The 19042-nt window shown below is 45.7% G+C and overlaps 1 protein-coding gene across 1 annotated transcript in view; it reads right to left on the bottom strand.

Moving 5' to 3' along the window:
- Window positions 1-14020, bottom strand: part of DOCK2 (dedicator of cytokinesis 2) — a 458208-nt gene extending 444188 nt beyond the window's left edge. Inside the window, exon 1 of the mRNA XM_070774484.1 lies at window positions 13866-14020. Within this exon, the coding sequence (XP_070630585.1) occupies window positions 13866-13908 (43 nt within the window). The 5' untranslated portion in view covers window positions 13909-14020. The remainder of the gene's footprint in view (window positions 1-13865) is intronic.
- Window positions 14021-19042: the final 5022 nt, after the last annotated feature.

Here is a 19042-nt window from a genome sequence, read left to right as displayed (position 1 = left end):
AAATAAGAAGTAAAAATCACTGAAGTCATAGCCCTCCCCACTCTGGCCATGTCCATCCATGAAAGATAAACAAGTGGTGAAAAGATTTCCATAGACACCTATCTCAGCTTCCCCTTTTTGATGAAGTTTCTGTGCCTAGGAGAATATTGGTACAACCCAACAAAGGATTTGACCTTTCCCTGTATTACAATACTATACTCAGCAGCTAAGGCAGCAGCTGGTTACTGACGAGCCTAACGAGACCAAACTACTCATGGCTGAGGATCAAAGGGGTATTTCGAGCACTAGGGCCATCTAAGGTCATCGAACCCAATGAGGATATTCATGCTGGAAATCCTAGATTGTCAAGCCAGGGGGAGCAGCTACTTTAAGACAGGTAGGACTTCCAACAACCCTGGAAATCAAATCCACCTTTTAGCTACAGATTTAACTTAAATGTATTGAAATAGGCTGCTCATCAGGGGCCTAAATCAAGAGATTAAGGAAAAAGTAAGCATACACTGTTACAGCATGCAGTTCACATAAATGGACAGAGAGGGGTCTCTGTGCTTCCTACAGTGTTAGGAGATAAGTACAATATTTCACTTGGATTTATAGATGAGGAAACTGAAGTAGAGAGAGAGTAAACAACTTATTCTTTCATCTCTAACTAGTAAGTTGCTGTTGTTTAGTTGCTAGATCATGTCCGACTCTTTCACAACCCCATCGACTGTAGCCCACCAGGCTCCTATGTCCATGGGATTTTCCAGGCAAGAATACTGGAATGAGTTGCCAGTTCCTTCTTTAGGGGAGTTTCCTGACCCAGGGATCAAACCTGTGTCTCCTGCATTGGCAGGCGAATTCTTTACCACTGAGTCACCAAGGAAGCCCAACTAATAAGTTAAACAGAATTACCCAGAAATCTGGACTGTTTCCACCTCATATACAGCTTGGCCCCTCCCCTCACAATGGTGCTTACTTAGACGTTACGTACCAAGCACATGGTATTTTTCAACAAATATTCACTCAATACCTACTGCATGCCAGAGACTGCTCTGGCTATTTGGGTTACAGTGACAAATAAGACAGACAAAATTCCTTATGTATTACTTGTATTAGCTCATTTAATCTTCACAGTAACCCTTCAATGTACTACCCTCCATGTAACATATGAGAAACTGAAAAAAAGATTAAGGAACTTGCCCATGGCCACACAACTAGAAAACGGAGTCAAACCCAGACTGGAATCTAAAGTCTTTCCTTTCCTGACTACCCCAGTGCCAATATCACAGTTTATTGTGTGTGTATGAGTGCATATGTCTATGTGTGTATATCTATAAACATAGATATACATATATGTGTGTGTGTGTGTGTGTGTGTGTACACACTAGACTTGTTAATTTCCTGTCTTCTTCAACCTCAGCCAGGGTGGAGACTGAGCCTGTCTGGTGGCCAGTGAATTCCCAGTGCTGAGAACAGCATCTGACTCACAATTAAAGTTCAATCAATATTTACTGAACTTTAATAAATACTTGAACTGAAGGAATACACTCATGCAGGGAAGGTATGTCTCGTCTCCTAAGTCTTTTCTTGCATTTCTTGACATTATTTAATGAGTTGCTGAGCCAGCTGGATTGCCAATTTTGATGGCAGCCATTGACTGCCCTGTGACCCTTCAGGATGGATTTGTACCTCATCACGACCCTGCCACTTGCAGACAGGTTTGAAAACAAAAGCTTCAGCAAACACCAGTTGTCAATAGAGTTTGTACAAGCAGCCGTGTAAGGGAACACAAACAGTATTGGTGAAAAAGAATGTAACTGCCTGAAGCTCATTTCTCTAGTCTCTGATCTGGGCTTTCGAGTGTCTCCATTCCAGGAAGAAATAGAACCAGCCAACAAGTCCACTTTGGATTCAAAAGAAACACACACTTTTATTAAAATATACAAGTAGTTTGCCTGGAGTCTCTGGGCAAGGTGTTGGTAGCCTCAACACCAAGGCAACAACCTGACGTTGCATCAGGAGGGTGAATGCGATGACCCAGCAGAAGCTCCCAGCAGCAAGGCCAGAGCTCAAACCTGGTGCACGTTGGCAGTGGGTGAGGCAGGAGAGTCACAGCCAGAGGCAGTCAAGGAGATGTCTTCCTCCGATCAGGAGAGGACAAGACTCACAACCTCTGTGAACACTTCTAGGTATCAGACTTCTCCAATGACTTGACCCACAGTCACCCATTTAATCCTCTCACAATTCTCATGGTGGGTACAATTATTAGCATCTCTATTTTACAGATGAGGACACTGAGGTAGTGTAAGATGAAGTGAACAGCCCAGGGTGACCCAGATGGAAAGGAGATGAGCCAGGATTTCAGCCCAGGTGGGCTGTCTTCAGAACACACAGCCTCAACCGTTACACCGCACTGCCTCTGGCTAAAGGATGTGTATTTGGTACCTACTCTCTGTCAGGTGCTTTAGGACCCCTACTGGATCCTCCTAAAACCTTACAGGTTGCCATTGGTGGGCCAGGGTGACATACTCAGCCAACAAGAAGAAAGTAAATTCCCAGGAGTTCTCTAAGCAGTGACTCTCAATTGGGGACAAATGTGGGAAAGGGAACACTTGTCAATGCTGGACTCATGCTTGGCTGTCACAATCCTGGGGGTGGGGGAGGCAGGCATGGGGAGTGGGGGAGCTCCTAGCATCTAGCTGGTGGAGGTCAGGGACGCTGCCAAATATCCCACAGTGCACAAGACAGCCCCATATCAAGAATGATCTGGCCCCAAATATCAGTAGTGTCAAGGCTGATGAGTTCTGAAAAACATCATGCTGGGATTCACTCTCCTTTTCCCAGTGCCCCCAGTAGAGGTATATGCACACCCATGCACACACTGTCTCACAGTGTTCTGTGTTCACACACTCACATACCAGAGACGGAAGAGAGGCTTTATGATGAAACCAAGGGCTGATTTCTCAGTCCCCAAGCTTCAATGCGGGAGTGTGGTACACTGCTGGGCTCTGCAGAAGGTTAGAGGGGGTGATAGAGGGTGAAGCCTGCTGTCCTGGAGACTTTGGGAAATCTAGTTCAAGAGATAAAATGAACACACAAGAAATAAGAGGCTATCTTTAAAAAAAAAGAAAAGAAAAGAAAAAGGCGGGGTGGCTAAACTGTGGAGATCCAACCAGTCCATCCTAAAGGAAATCAGTCCTGAATATTCATTTGAAGGACTGATGCTAAAGATGAAACTCCAATACTCTAAGATGCTAAGAACTGACTCCTTAGAAAAGACCCTGATGCTGGGAAAGATTGAAGGTAGGAGGAGAAGGGGACGACAGAGGATGAGATGGCTGGAAGGCATCACCGACTCCATGGACATGAGTTTCAGCAAGCTCCAGAAGTTGGTGATGGACAGGGAGGCCTGGTGTGCTGCAGTCCATGGGGTCTTAAAGAGTGGGACACAACTGAGTGACTGAACTGAACTGAAGCTGTGGAGCATGGCAGCCGCGGTCTCTCAGGAGAGAGAGATCAAGAGAGGCCCATGAAGGAAGTGAGACTAGAGGGAGAGGAAAGGGCAGGGGGAGAGCAAGGGGGAGAATTGGAATGAGAGCCCTGGGGAGGAAGTTGGGGAGGTAAGGCCCCAAGGGCAAGGAAAAGAGAAGGCAAATCAGCTTGATGGGTGCAGAGTTCAAGTGAGTCCTGAGGTGAGAACTGTGGGGCTTGGTGCAGGGATCCAGGTATTTAGAGGAGAGCTCAAGAACGCCTCAGTTGTGTGCTCTCTCACAGGACTCAGCCTCTGGACAGGAAAGGAGCTGGGGGTAAGGGCAGGAGGGGACACTTCATCTGAGCCTTATGAGGCTACTAGAAAGTGTAAAACCTTCAACCTCTACTCCCTCTTCATCCCCCACCTTCTGCCCTCCCATTTGCTTACCATTCATCCAGTCAACAACTCTTCTGTGCTAGGCCTTGTGTGCTGGAGAAGAACAAGAAACACAGCACTGCTGCCGTGGTGTTCACATTCCAAGGAGGAGCCAGACAATTCTACGCAAGGCCACAGTGAAACCTGACGGGGCGATGGCAGGAGCCACAGTGACCTGAAGCAAGGGGTGTCCCATCTCCAACCTGAGAGATGGGGCATTAGTACTAGTAACATTGTTTTTTGCTGCCTCAAGCAAAAAGGAGAGACTACTACTAGCTCATTACCTTGCTGAGAGAAGAGACTGATTTTCAGCTCTGCACTCCCATACTCAGCCCAGGACCATAACTTAGCATGGATTTATTGGACTTCAGCGATCTGAATAGACTATAAAAATAGTTTTCTTAATCTTGACCACTCCCAGATCTAAGAATTCACACTTTGGGCAGGGTGCCTTGGCTGTGTCTATTGTGCCTAGTTACTGAGTACATTTTACCAGGGTCTATAACTGGCTTCCATGAATGGGCCTTACTACTACTGCTACTGTTAAGTCACTTCAGTCATGTCCGACTCTGTGCAGCCCCACAGACGGCAGCCCACCAGGCTCCCCCATCCCTGGGATTCTCCAGGCAAGAACACTGGAGTGGGTTGCCATTTCCTTGAATGGGGCTTAATGAAACGGTAATGCAAAAGTGGACGTGTGCATGTTTTTGTAGGAAGAGGATTTAGAGCTTCCACTGGATTCCCAAGGGTCCCACGTCACAGTATCAATGAGACTCTCTGATCTACCATGTTTGTGCTAGTACCAGATGGAATCTGGTTCCATGAAGAACCAGAGGGAATCGAGGTTGACCTCCAACAGAGCTCAGCCCTCAAACAATAAGCCGCCCAGGGCGGGAAATAATGCAGTCACATAAAACTAAAAGGCAAGGTGAAAAATGATTTCAGGACACCAGAAGAAATTTCTTCCAGGGATGAGGTGTAAGAATACTGCTGGAAAGAGGTTGCATTTCAGTAAGAGTTTGAAGCTCTCTGCTCTTCAATTTCCTCATCTTTGAAATGAAGATAAAAGGACTCATCTCTCAGCATGGCTGTGAGGGTTCAACATGACACCACAGAGCTTCACAAATAGACCGGATTGAAAAAAGTTGAGGCAATGTTATTATTTATGGCAATATCGATGACAACTTAGACCAGGGGATTAACTAAGGAAGTCCTGTGTGCAATTCCATTCTTCCAGCTGCTCAGACCAAAAACAATAGTGTCACCCCTGATTACTCCCTTTCTCTCATACCTACATCCAATCCATGAGGAAAACCCCATGTGCTCGACCTACAATACACACACAGCCAAGCACATCTCATCTCCTCCCCTGCTATATCCCTGGGTGCCCCCCACCACCATCTCTTTCCTAGATTATTATAGTAACTGCTGTGCTGGCCTCCCTGCTCCCACATTTAATTCCTATCTACTAACCATAAAATGTCTACAATAATCCTTTTAAAATAAGACAGATAGTGGTTGCCAAGGGGGAGGGGTGGGACAGGGATAGGCTGGGAGTTTGGGGTTAGTAGATACAAACTGTTACATGTAGAATGGATAAAAAACAAGGACCTACTGTACAGCATGGGGAGCTCTATTCAATACCCTGTGATAAATCATATTCATTGGAAGGACTAATGCTGAAGCAGAAGCTCCAAAACCTTGGCCACCTGATGCTAAGAGCTAACTTATTGAAAAGACCATGATGCTGGGAAAGATTGATGCTGAAAAGAAGGCAGGAGGAGAAGGGGATGATAGAGGATGAGATGGTTGGATGGCAACACCGACTCAATGGACATGAGTTTGAGCAAGCTTCGGGAGATGGTGAAGGACAGGGAAGCCTGTGCTGCAGTCCATGGGATCACAAAGAGTCAGACACAACTTAGCGACTGAACGACAAGTGTGTGTGTGTGTGTGTGTGTGTGTATGTGTGTGTGTGTGTATAGCTGAGTCACTTTGCTGTACAGCAGAAATTAACACAACATGTAAATCAACTATACTTCAATTAAAAATTAAATTTAAAAAAAGACAAAACATACTGCAATTCTTCTCAAATCTTTCAATGCCCTATCCCCTTCCATTTAGACTAAAAGCCAAAGTCTTAGAACATGTGCCAGGCATTTCTCAATACAACCTCTGCTCAGAGCACTCATTTCTGACCACTCTGCCCCTGGCCTCCACACTGGTCTCCCACACATCAGCGAGGTTTCCTTGGCTGTTTATTCTACCTGGAACACTCTCTCTTGAGACAGCTCCCTTACTGCCACCACCAGGCAGGCGAGCAGCAAAATCCCGCTTCCCCGCCAAGTCATCCAGGTCTCGTTGGCACCAGGCTTGCACCTCGCTGCAGCCTAGCACACCAGTCACGGTGTCTGAAACCTGACATTGCTAGCACTTAATCCATCCCAGCAGATGCCTGCTCAGCACGGGCTCTGTTCACACCCTGTGCTGGATGCTGAGGCACCTAAGCAAGTCACACTGCCCACCTAGGTCCTCTTCAGCATCCTGGTTTAGGCTTTGACCCAAGGAGTTCTGTTTTATCAGGGCATTCTGAGTGCCCTGGGGCAATGTCTGGAGCGGGGTTTGGAAAGGTGCAGACACTGTCAGTCACACCCACCACCTGCACAGCATCTTTAAATCAAGGCCGAAGCTGACGGTGTCCTAGTGGGGTCAGAGGAGCAGGACATGGATGACTTTTTTCCAAGAGAACTAGAAACCAAGTGAGACTTCAGAGGCTGACAAACTCAGCCTGGCTGTTTTCTAACTCACATCAATTAAAGCAAGTGGAAAGAAAGGAGACAGTGCCTATTAAAGGGAACATTTGTGGTGCTTCCACAGCCTTTTGGAGTTGGTTGGCAATAAGCATTAGCATTCCCCATTTGCAGAACATTTGCCACAGAACACAGACTGTAGCCCCCATGTGTAATTGGCCATTAAATTAAAGGCCTATAAACCTAAAAACAAAACACACACACAAACCCAAAAAGAAGTCCAAAGGTCCAGAAATTAGCAGAATATTATGGTGACTACATCACCTGTCTCAAAATTCAGCAGTAATATAAGAATGCTGAACCCAGGGGGAAGCAAAGCTTAGCAAACACATTCTGTCAAGGCTCATTCAAACACAAACATTATGGTGGGGGCAAGACGGCCACTAACAAATGCAGTTCCCATAAACCTCGGGATTAGGACAATCTCCATAAACGGACTCAAACAGTCAGCCCAGCAGGCACTCTTCAACAATCCCAAACTGCTGGAGCATCAGAAAGGAGGAGGACCAGGCACCTAAGAATTGGTGGCAGGAAGGAATTAGATTTCCATCCATGTGTTTTTATTGCACCAGACTAACTTCTGGAGACAAATCGAAAGGTACAGTTTGCTTCCACAGCAAAAATAGGATTCCTCTAAGCATTTCCTTTACAATGTTTTCCCCCATTGCTCCTCAGGGGCCTTCTGAGACCATCCAGTTTAAGATTCCCTCCTTCCAATATTCTCATTCATGAGACAGGCTCTTTTCTTCAGAATAGCACATATCATAATTTACAGTGATATACTCATTGATTTTCCCACAAGGTGCCTTTAGTCTTCCCACTAGACTATAAGCTCCAAAAGGGTAGCAAACATCCTGGCCAAATTCTAGGAATTTCACTATCTAGCCATAGGAAATGTCCAATAAATATTTAAGAAATAAATCAAGTAGGAAGGAGTGAATGAGTGAACAAATTGATGGTCTCTGTTTCTGCTCTTTTACTATTAACTCTGGCAATAAGAGCAGTAATAGCGGGCCCTCTGTAGTGGAGTTCTCCCCTGGTGTGTTTGGAATCCATGTTTGACTCAGGACTCCTATGCAAAGAATCTGTCCCCACTCACAACTCCTGCCAGCCCCGTCCCATAGCCAGAGCATACTGGGAAAGGCAGAGGCAGCATCTTGATCAGAGTGGGGCTCATTCCTAGCTTGGCAATGACCTCTGACTTGGGGTGGCCTTTCTGAAAAAGAAATCATCAATCCAATCAGACCTTTTCTCTCAAGACCGAACAAATGAACACAGAGAGGAGATTCAGAAGGTACCAGGACACACTAGGTTGAGGTGGGCGGCCTGCTGGGGCCATCAGGCTGGGGCCATCTACTGGTCTCAGAATATCAAAGTCAGGAAGGTGAGGAGAGAACAGAAAACTGAGCTCATAGGTTTAGAGCAGCTGGGAAGCCATAATAAGACAGGCAGAATTTCCCAGGGCCCCCCAGTCCAGCTCCTTCTTGAGGACTGCTGCTTATGTTTCCTGGGTTTGTTTGATTTCCCTTGATACTTAAAACACTACTTTCCTCATACACACATACACACCGCACACCTATTAACTGAACACGTTTGAGTGAATTTTGTTCCTTCTAGTGAGAGTGTGTGCTGCAGGGACACAAGCTCCCATTGCCCACTCGGCACCTGTCCGTTTCACTCTGGACCACCCCTGTCCAGGGAACAGCATCACCTGCATCCTAGCCCAGAGAGATCTTTCGAACTCATCTGTATTTCCCAATCAAGATGCAAAAGAGATCCCATCTCAACTCTGGAAGATCCTGCCATGGTTTGTTATACCACGCCCCACCAAACCAATGATACGTTAGACTCCTAGTCCCCAGCACCTCAGAATGAAACCTTACTCAGAGATACTCTTTTCAGAGGTAATACAGTTAAAATAGGTCATTAGGGTGGGCCCTCATCCTAACGGGACTTCTCTGGTGGCTCAGATGGTAAAGAATCTGCCTGCAGTGTGGGAGACCTGGGTTCGATCCCTGGGTTGAGAAGATCCCCTGGAGAAGGAAATGACAACCCACTCCAGTATTCTTGCCTGGAGAATTCCATGGACAGAGGAGCCTGGCGGGCTATAGTCCATGGAGTTGTAAAGAGCTGGACACGACTGAGTGACTAACACTCACCCTAACCTAACTGGTGTTCTGATTAAAAGGGAAACTTTGGAAGGAGACACACACACACACACAGGAAGAATGCCATATAGAGACAGATGCAGAGCCTGAGGTAAAAGGCATGGGGCACCAAAGACTGTCAGCGAACCACCTGAAGCTAGGCAAGAGACCTGGAACAGACTGTCCCTCATAGCTCTCTGAAGGAGCCAAGCAGTACTGCCCACCACCACACGTAGATAGGTATGCAACCGTAACTAGAGATGACCTGTGCAGAGAGGAGGCTTCTGAGCATAACTGAAGTACCCACACAGATCCACCAGCAGGCCCAGCTTCAGGGTAAACAAACCTTTTTCTGCACTCACCTTCCGAGAGCCCCCGCCCTGAAGCCTTCTTTTGCCATCCCTAAACAGCACACTGCAGACCACAGGTCACCTGTTAAGGAGCCACCCATTGCCCTCACTAGTGCTCCAAATCCACATGTTGAAGTCCCGTATTTGGATCAGGTCTGTACAGATGTGATTACGAAGCTGTTAGCATGGGGCCCTAATCCAACATGACTGGCATCCTTTGAAGAAGATGGCTCACACACATGGTGAGCATGCACAGAGAGATGACCGTGTGAGGACAAAGCAATGAGAAAGCAGTTGGCTGCTGGCCTAGGAGGCCTCAGGAGAAGCCAACCTCCTAGCACCTTGGACTTGGAATTCCAGCCTCCAGAACTGTGAGAAAATAATTTCTGTTGTTTAAGCCGCCCAGTCAGTACCTTTTTGTTATGGCTGCCTGAAAAAACAAATCTATCATCCCTAATACCCTCATTTCCCTCCTTGTTTAGGTACACTGGATTTTTAGCTGGGTGCATGACTGCTTACATTGAAGACTGCATTTCCAGGTTCCCTTGTGGCTAGGTTCAGTCATGTGATTAGGTTTTAGCCAATAGGATACAAGAGGAAGTGTCAAGTGGGCCTTCAAGCAAGCGGCCTTAATGCAAAGGGTCATGCCCTTCATGTTCCCTTCAGTCCTCTTGCTGCCTGGAAGATGGGCCTGAGCTCAAGAAGCCAGTTTGGTGCAAAAGGCAGAAGCCTTGCCAAGGAAGCAGGGCAGGAAACAGGATGAGCTATTCTACCACTTCTTCAGGGACTATTTCTGGACTTTCTATATGATAGAGGAATAACCTTTTATTTTGGAGAGTTTCTGTCATCCATAGGAATTTGTTACTCTTTTTCACCTCTTTTTCTGTCCTCTGTCCTCTCTTCCAAGGATAAAGCTGTCATCAATGACAAAAGTCTCAGGCAGAGAGGATTAAGACAGTACAGGCCAAAAGGAAATGTTAATTATATGTGGAACTCCTGCAGGATTAACCAGTCAGTCAGTCAGTAGACAGGAAAATTGTCACCCACTGCTGTTCCATTCTGTGTCCAACCCCTGCACCCCTCCAAGTGGTTAAATTATCTTCCTACAGGTGGCATACCTGCTCAGAACCTCCACTGCTCACACAATGAAGCCCAAACTTATGAGCTTGGTACTCAAAGGCCTTCACAATCAGGCTGCAATCTACCTCTCCAACTTTTTGTTTTTTCACTACAATCATTCACTAAAATCAAAGAGGACTATTTATTGTTTGACCTAAATGCCAACACCTTCCAACCTCCTGCCTTTGTCTATAACATTTCTCCTTCCAGTTTCCCTCCTAGTGTTGTACAGAGGGCCTGGTGTCTGAAGACAACTGAATCTAATGCCCAGCCCAAGTACTTCCAAGTTATGTGAACTCTGGAAGTCTTTGCCTATAAAATGAGAATACTACACTGTCTCACATAGGTGTTTGGAAGCCAGACAAAGATATTGCATGAGAATCTGTCTTCTACTATACTTACTGTTATAAGGCATGACTGTCCTGAACCTGGCGTAAGAGTGCATTACCCTGTGTCTCTCTTGGCTCAGCAACTATTAGCCCCTTGACCTCAGCTGCTAACTTTCATTGCCCAGTGTCATTACTAAGTGATTTTTCAGGTCCTACCTCTATTCAATCCTCACAATAGTCTCAAGAGATCCATATTAAGCCTACTATAGATGAGTAAACAGGGCCAGATTTGAACTCACAGCGCAAGCTTCTAATCTTACACAAAACTCCCCAAGGGCAGAGGCTATGTCTTTTCTTATGTTATAGCTACACTATCTCGTCTGTGGCAAGTCTACCCAAGTGTCCTCTCTGGAACTGTAAAGGATCACCCTTTAAAGCTCCATCAAGGAAGTACAAGGAACCTGGCCAGGGATCTACATGAGGCTCACTCTGGGTGCCCACCACACAGTGAGCTGAGAAAGCAGCCAAGAGGTTCTGGTATGAAGCTGCCCCCAGAAAAATCAGCTCCCCCCAGAAAAATCAGCTCCCCAGACAAACAGACACCAGCAGCCCTCGTCAGCTGGGCCGGAGGAAAGAGAAACCGAATGGGAAAGCAAAGCTCAGGAGCTCCTGTGTTCGACCGGCTGAGACTCCAGAGATGTTCTGACGACTCCCTAACCCTTACGTGGCTCTAGCTCTTCATCTTCCTTCAAGCCCCACACTCATTATCTCAGATGCTCTTCAGAAAAGAATGCCTTGAAATAGAAATGTATTAATATCTAGACTTACAGTGAGGAAACTATAGCACAGAACTGTCTGCAAAAATGATGCTTTCAGAAGCAGAACTCAGACTCCTTACTCCCAGGCCACTGTTCTTTCTGCTGGGTGACTCCAGTCCCCTGTCTCCTCACAACCCAAAGCCACAAAGCCTTGCTCTTTCATCCCATCTACCTGGAGTCTGCAGAGGAGGGCTGGAGAGTACCTTTCTTACCTCTGCCATTCAACGGCAGAGAGAAAAAGATCCTCTGATAAACAGACGCCTACCAAGTGTTCACTGGCCCTCTTAAAGGTCATACGTCCTCTGACCCCCACCCCAAATAGAATTTTCATAGGTAGGTGTGAACAATGTCAGATATCCCATCAGAAGAAGCCTCTGGGCCTACAGCCTAACAGTTTCTAGTCTCTGAGCACACAGGTGGGGTTTCCTCTGCTAGGGAGGGTGAGACCCTACTCCATCCTGTAGGCCCCTCCCAGCCTGTGATGACATGTCCTGAATTGGGCTCCCAAGCAGAGAATAAAGTCTAAAAACAAGCATTGATAAAATTTAATGAGGATCTGTACAACTCATTCTAGGCACTTTATGTGGGTTAATTCATCTCCTTCGACAACCCTGAGCAGCAAGTGCCGTTATTGCTCCCATTACACAGACAAGGAAACTGAAGCCTGGAGAGAGTACATAAGTTGTCTAGCTCAGAAGGCTGGGAAGCACTGGAAGCTGGAGTCCAAGAGCAGGAACTAGAGTCCATTCTCTTCACCCTGCAGCACAGTGCCCACCCGGCAGGAGCGCGCTGCAGCCCTTCAGCCAGAGGGTGGGACTCTCCCACCACCCTCAGGCTCCCTAACTAACTGCCCTAGTTCCCCTGGGCTGCCAGTGCCTGTCCCTCGTATACCACCCAGGCACCTTCGCTCTTCTGTCCACCAGTCTCCCTCTCCACTGGCTTCAGCACATAGCTCATGTCCCTCCTCTGAACAGAAGCCCTCTGTGGCTCCCCACTGCCTAAATGGAAAAAGTCCCACCTTCTTAGCATAGCATTCCTTCCAAAATATGGCTGCAGCTTAACTTTGTGCACCCTCCCCTTCAATGCACCCTCCCCTCAAGGCGAAAGGAGCTACCACTTTTTTTCTCTGGATATGCTCTTTTTTTCCTGGATATTCCCGTCATGTCCAGCTTTCATCTCCTAGATTGCATTGGTCCCTCCACCTGTAAGGGTCTGCTCCATTTATCAGTCCCCATCTTCCCCTGAGAAGGGATTCAGCCTGATAACCCGAGCAAGAAGGGCCAGAGTTACAGAAGCTTTAAAGTTGAAAAGTTAGTGAATCTAGTTCAACGTAGGTGGAGAAATTGAGCCCCCTTCAGGGCATGGATTAGTATTTGTTCTCTGGCTGGGGACCATTCACCTTTAAACACTCCACAGCGCCTGGAGCCTAGTAAATGAATGACTAACTGGTGAGCCCTCCAGGACAGTGCTTCTCCAGCAGCGGCCCTGGGATTCCCAGCATCTAATCACTCTTGGCCTAGGGTCCTCCAACATCTGACCTGTTCAGTTCTCATCTCTGAGGGCGGTATCTGGTGTCTGCCTGTGTAGCAAGCCACAGAGAGGTTTTTAAATTCACACTTATCTGAAAACCACATTGAATCTATGGGGATTGCACCACGGGTGCCATTTAGTAGAAAGAGTCCTAGTACCTGAAGCTTCCCTTCCCCCAGTCACCACTTCCGCCCCTGAGCTTGAGGCAGAGGCCTCTGGGAGCTTAGATGGCTGAAGCTGATGAGGCGGCTTCTTGGATGTCCCCATATAACCTGGTGCGAGACTTTCTCCCCCAGAGACTGTCTGGGGCTGAGTGGAGGGTCTTGCCCTCCAGCCCTACACCCCAAGGATGCTCTGCCAAACAAGGGGGTCATCTGACCCAGGAGGAACAGGCAGGGGAAGGAGGCAGATGGGTGTCACTTAGGGCAAGGGTGGCGGGAGGGATGTGGGGTCAGGCAAGGCCCAGCCAAGAGAGAGAACGATGCTCGATGCTCCCTCTAAGAGGCCAAGTCTCCAGAAAGGGTGAGGGAATCCCTGCAATGCTAGGAACCTGACACAGAGGCAGGTGGCTCCGAGCTCTGCTGGAACCCATCTAGGAAATGCATAGACACTTGGAGAAAGAGGGCAGCCCTGTGGCGGTGGGCAGCCAGGAGAGGGAGTGGGCAGGGTGTGGCCTGCTGGGTGAGGTGCCCACCTTCCTCTCCCCCTGCCTCCCTTTTCCTATCCTGCTGGCCACACAGCAGCAGAGGGAGCCCTCCGAGCTTGAGTGGGCGCTCGCGGCCTGTGTCCACACCGCTGGCTCCCCAGCACCTTCCTGGGCGGCTCTCTGGCCACCTGCCCTTCTCCTGCCGAGATTCCGAGGCCCAGTCTTACCCACTCCATGTCGCTCCTTGTCAGTTTTGCGCCAGGGGGCCATGGCTCGGCTGGGACCTGCAGGCACCTCCTGTCGTCCTCTGGGGAAGCAGCCAGGGGTGGCTGGGCGCGCTGCTGAGCCCCACTTCCTTCCTCTTTTCAAACTCCCTCTCGGCCCGCCCTCCCCTTCTCAGGGCGCCAGCTCCTCCTCCCCCATCCCTTTGGGCAGGGGCACAGTAGAAGCTTAGTGGCTAGAAGTCCAGAAGTCCTCCACAAAGCTTAGGGGCCACCCCCCGCTTGCCTCCTCCCCAGGCAATCTAGCAGTGGCCGAGCAGGTACCTGAGGTCACTCAGGCCATCACCACAAGTGCAGGAAGTTCCCCGGTAACTGAGTCTAGTGATTAAACCCAGCTCCCTCCCACCTTCCCAGGTGGCTCTAGTGGTAAAGAACCTGAGTGCAATTGTGCGGTAGTTTGAGAATTCTTTGGCATTGCCTTTCTTTGGGATTGGAATGAAAACTGACCTTTCCCAGTCCTGTGGCCACTGCTGAGTTTTCCAAACTTGCTGGCATATTGAATGCAGCACTTTCACAGCATCATCTTTTAGGATCTGAAATAGCTCAACTGGAATTCCATCACCTCTACTAGCTTTGCTCATAGTGATGCTTCTTAAGGCCCACTTGACTTCGCATTCCAGCATGTCTGGCTCTAGGTGAGTGATCATACCATTGTGGTTTTCTGGGTCATGAAGATCTTTTTTTGTATAGTTCTTCTGTGTATTCTTGCCACCTCTTCTTAATACCTTCTACTTCTGTTAGGTCCATACCATTTCTGTCCTTTATTGTGCCCATCTTTGCATGAATGTTCCTTTGGTACCTATAATTTTCTTGAAGAGACCTCTAGCCTTCCCCATTCTTTTGCATTGATTGCAATGATCAAATGCATTCCTCCATTTCTTTGCATTGATCACTGAGGAAGGCTTTCTTATCTCTTCTTGCTATTCTTTGGAACTCTGCATTCAAATGGGTATATATCTTTCCTTTTCTCCTTTGCCTTTCACTTCTCTTCTATTCACAGCTATCTGTAAGGCTTCCTCAGACAACCATTTTGCCTTTTTGCATTTCTTTTCCTTGAGGATGGTCTTGATCCCTGTCTCCTGTACAAGGTCATGAACCTCCATCCATAGTTCTTCAGGCACTCTGTCTATCAGATCTAATCCCTTGAATCTATTTGTCACTTCCTTTATCCTTTTGGTGCCATGACCCATTAGGAAATCTGATAAAAGCTCAGGAAACTCTCCTCTGAAAATATACAAGCACAGAACTTATCAACAATGCCAGGAGGTCCAGGGTGTTCTAACAGCCAGCAACAGTGGGCCCTGGGAAGTGAGTCCTAGACTTAGACTAATGGAGACACTTCTCAGAAATACTAGGATAGATTCTATCAAGACGCAAAAATCTCTCTTTGATCCACAGTGATAAGACTGAATTAAAGTCTTCCTGAATTTCCTTTCTTTATTCATAACTCTCACTACCCCTTTCTGCCTTGCACTAGAGAGTCAATAAGACAGATTAGGCAATATCACAGCTGACAGACAGCTATGGCAAACTATTAATTTCATTTTATCTAAAGTTATTTCCTTTTCAGTTTTCTAGCAGCACAAATTGGGTAGTATTTTCTATAGAGAGCAGTGAGTCAGTCAGGATTCCACCAGGGAAATAGAATCAGTAGGATGTATATGTGTCTTGATTGAATGATTGATTGCAAGGAATTGGCTTGTGTGAGTGTGGAGCTGGCAAGGTAAGCCTGAAATTCAGAGGACCGACCTCCAAGAAGTGCCAGCTGAAACTCTCAGGTAGGAGCTGTAGTTGCTATCCAGGGAGAATTTCTTCTTCATTCAAGGAAAGTGTAGTCAAGGACTTTGAACTGATTCATTCCCGCCTACTCAGATTGTTGAGGATAATCTCCTTCACTTAAAATCAACTGGTTGTAGATGTTAATTACATCCACAAAATACTTCCACAACACCTGGACTGATGTTTGGTTGAATGATTAGGGTCTATAGTTTCATCAAGTTGATTCATAAAACTAGTCATCATAGCAGTATTACAAATTGGACTCAACATCAGAAATTGGCAAACTTTTGGTATAAAAAATCAGATAGTAAATATTGCAGTCATTTCAGGCCAAGATGAAAAATCAAGGATATTATGTAGGGACATCCCCAACAAGAGAGAAAAAAGCTTCCACAATTTAAAAATGCAAAATCTGACATTAGTAATTGAGTCCATTCTTTTGTGACACAGGTCTAGTAATGAGAAAAATAAATTTGTGGGTTAGATCACATTTCACTCCATTAGAGTTCAAAGTTAGTGATGGACTGCAACTCTTCGCTAATGGTGATCTATAATGATATTTTACATTTCATCATTGAAAATGCTTCCCACAGGTGGTATGTAGTAAAGAATTAATTTTGCCCCAAATGTGGTCTGATATTTGTCCTCAGGTACTGGGAAGTGATCTCTTGGAATGTCATGGTTAGCCAGGGGAACTGGGGTTACATGGGGCAATTTAAAAATATGACTTAGGGTCTAAGTTGACCATTTCAGGAAGACCAACAATGTGATATGTAAGTGGGGCTTTGGGCCACATGGTGTCAGTTGCCCTGCAGGCTGAGATCAACCACAGGGGCAATCATGGGGAAAAGTCTTACCTACATGGTAGAGCCCCAAGAAAATCTCTGGACACCAAGGTTTGGATGAGCTTTGCTCACTGGCAACATTCTACACATATTGTCACACGTTGATGCAGTGAAAGTAAAGCATCCTGACTCCATGTGGAAGGGCAACAAAAATGTCTGATACTTCCCTGGACTCTGCTCTATGTATATCTCCCCTTGGCTGAATTAACTCTCCATCCTTTACCAACAACAAATGGTAACTGAACGTAACAATTTCAGGGAGTTCTGCAAGTCCTGTTAGTGAATTATTGACCCTGAAGGTAGTTTTGGGAACTCTTCCAAACTTGCAATTGGTGTGAGAAGTGAGGATGGTCTTGAATGAATTGTGTGGTCTTTAAATTTTATAGCTGGCTAACTCTCGAAGTTGGCTGAAACTCTCAAAGGAAAGTACTGCCAAACACTGATATCAATCCCTGTACATAATCTTTTATTAAGCATTTTTATTGCTCAGAAGGCATTTATAAAATTATATTAAATATTCTCTTGATGTCTGCCTTTTAGCACACCATTTATCATATTGCTAGATATGGAATTGCTGAATGGAAACCCTTCAATTGCACAGTTAAATGAATTTGAGATTTAAAAATTACTTTTACACTTGTATTAAGGTCTGAAAACATTGCTAGAACTGTAGTTTGAGACTGGAAAATATGTTCATTAAAATTTTTGAAGGAATGGTGATCTCACTTTCTGTTTTAATTTTTGACATCACAGCAAGTTTTATATACTGCTTCATGTTTCTTGTGATTTAAATATTGTCATCAAAATGATTTTATCACAAGGTTCTGCATATAATCATTGTTTTGCTCTGTCATTTTGGTTGAATCCATTAAGAAACATTATGAAGTCTGCAGCAAAAGCTAATTTTCCAAGTCATCTGATGTTCAGTAATAGTGGTTGAGGGCTGTTCCTAAGAAAAATTTCCATCGCCATCCTGAGCTCAAAAACTCACAGATGACTTACTACTGTTAAGCCATCAAACTGCTATGTAGGTTATAGGACAAGTAAGAATGTTCATCTTCTATTTTTGACAAAAGTTCATAAAACAGACAATAATTAAGTCCAGAAGAGATAATGATCACATTTGTCACAAGTTGTTCAATAATGCACAATATTCAACTATTTTCCACAAAGTACCTTCTGATGAACATTATAATCAATTAGTAAAGGTTTTAAACACTTCATGTTTTCACAAGCTTCGTAAATTTGTCCAAAAAGCCTTTTCCTATTCATTAACAGCTATAAACACATCTTCAGTTCAGTTCAGTCGCTCAGTCGTGTCCGACTGTTCGTGACCCCATGAATCGCAGCACGCCAGGCCTCCCTGTCCATCACCAACTCCTAGAGTTCATTCAGACTCACGTCCATCGAGTCAGTGATGCCATCCAGCCATCTCATCCTCTGTCGTCCCCTTCTCCTCCTGCCCCCAATCCCTCCCAGCATCAGAGTCTTTTCCAATGAGTCAACTCTTCGCATGAGGTGGCCAAAGTACTGGAGTTTCAGCTTTAGCATCATTCCTTCCAAAGAAATCCCAGGGCTGATCTCCTTCAGAATGGACTGGTTGGATCTCCTTGCAGTCCAAGGGACTCTCAAGAATCTTCTCCAACACCTCAGTTCAAAAGCATCAATTCTTCGGCACTCAGCCTTCTTCACAGTCCAACTCTCACATCCATACATAACCACAGGAAAAACCATAGCCTTGACTAGACGGACCTTTGTTGGCAAAGTAATGCCTCTGCTTTTGAATATGCTATCTAGGTTTGGAACACATCTTAGCAGATTCTATTTCAGGCGGCATTTAGTGTTTCCTCCTTTTTATTGAAAATATTTTTGACCACAATTTTTCCACACAGATTATTCACAGAAGCTTACTCTTCATTCACTTCAACCTCAACATGAGGACTTGACAAATAAACAACTGTGCAGTACTGGTCAACTTATCAAGAGCCAAGGAAAACAGAGATCATTTGCCATGGTTTGAAACTGATTATTGATATTGCTCCCAAAGTTATCAACTCTTCAAACAGCTGTCACCAAAAGGCTAATAGCCTTAAACTATTTTATTTTCTCTAGACACATTTCATCTGTTACCACAACCAAAACTAATTTAATCAACTCACCATCAATAAATGTCTTTCCTTGTGTGGTTAATAAATGAGTCACCCGGACACTTACATTGGTTACAGTCTCATTTTCATTCTTCATTTTGAATGGAGAAATTGTGCTATTATGAGACATTCTGGTTTAAATTTTTTAATTTTTCTGGCTACTCCTTTTTTGCAGCTGAGAATGTTGTGATGAGGGCTTACTCTGTTATGCCATATTCTTCTAGCACAGTTGTAGTGTCACTATACAGCAAAGCCAATGCTTTCCTGTCCAATTCTTTAACAAAATAATCCACACTCCACTGTGACTTAGAAGCATGACATTTGGATCCTACTCTTCTCTTCTTTTTTTGGT

This window comes from Bos indicus, chromosome 20 (assembly GCF_029378745.1).
Source record: "Bos indicus isolate NIAB-ARS_2022 breed Sahiwal x Tharparkar chromosome 20, NIAB-ARS_B.indTharparkar_mat_pri_1.0, whole genome shotgun sequence".
Taxonomy (NCBI): domain Eukaryota; kingdom Metazoa; phylum Chordata; class Mammalia; order Artiodactyla; family Bovidae; genus Bos; species Bos indicus.
This window is presented reverse-complemented; position numbering and strand designations above follow the sequence as displayed.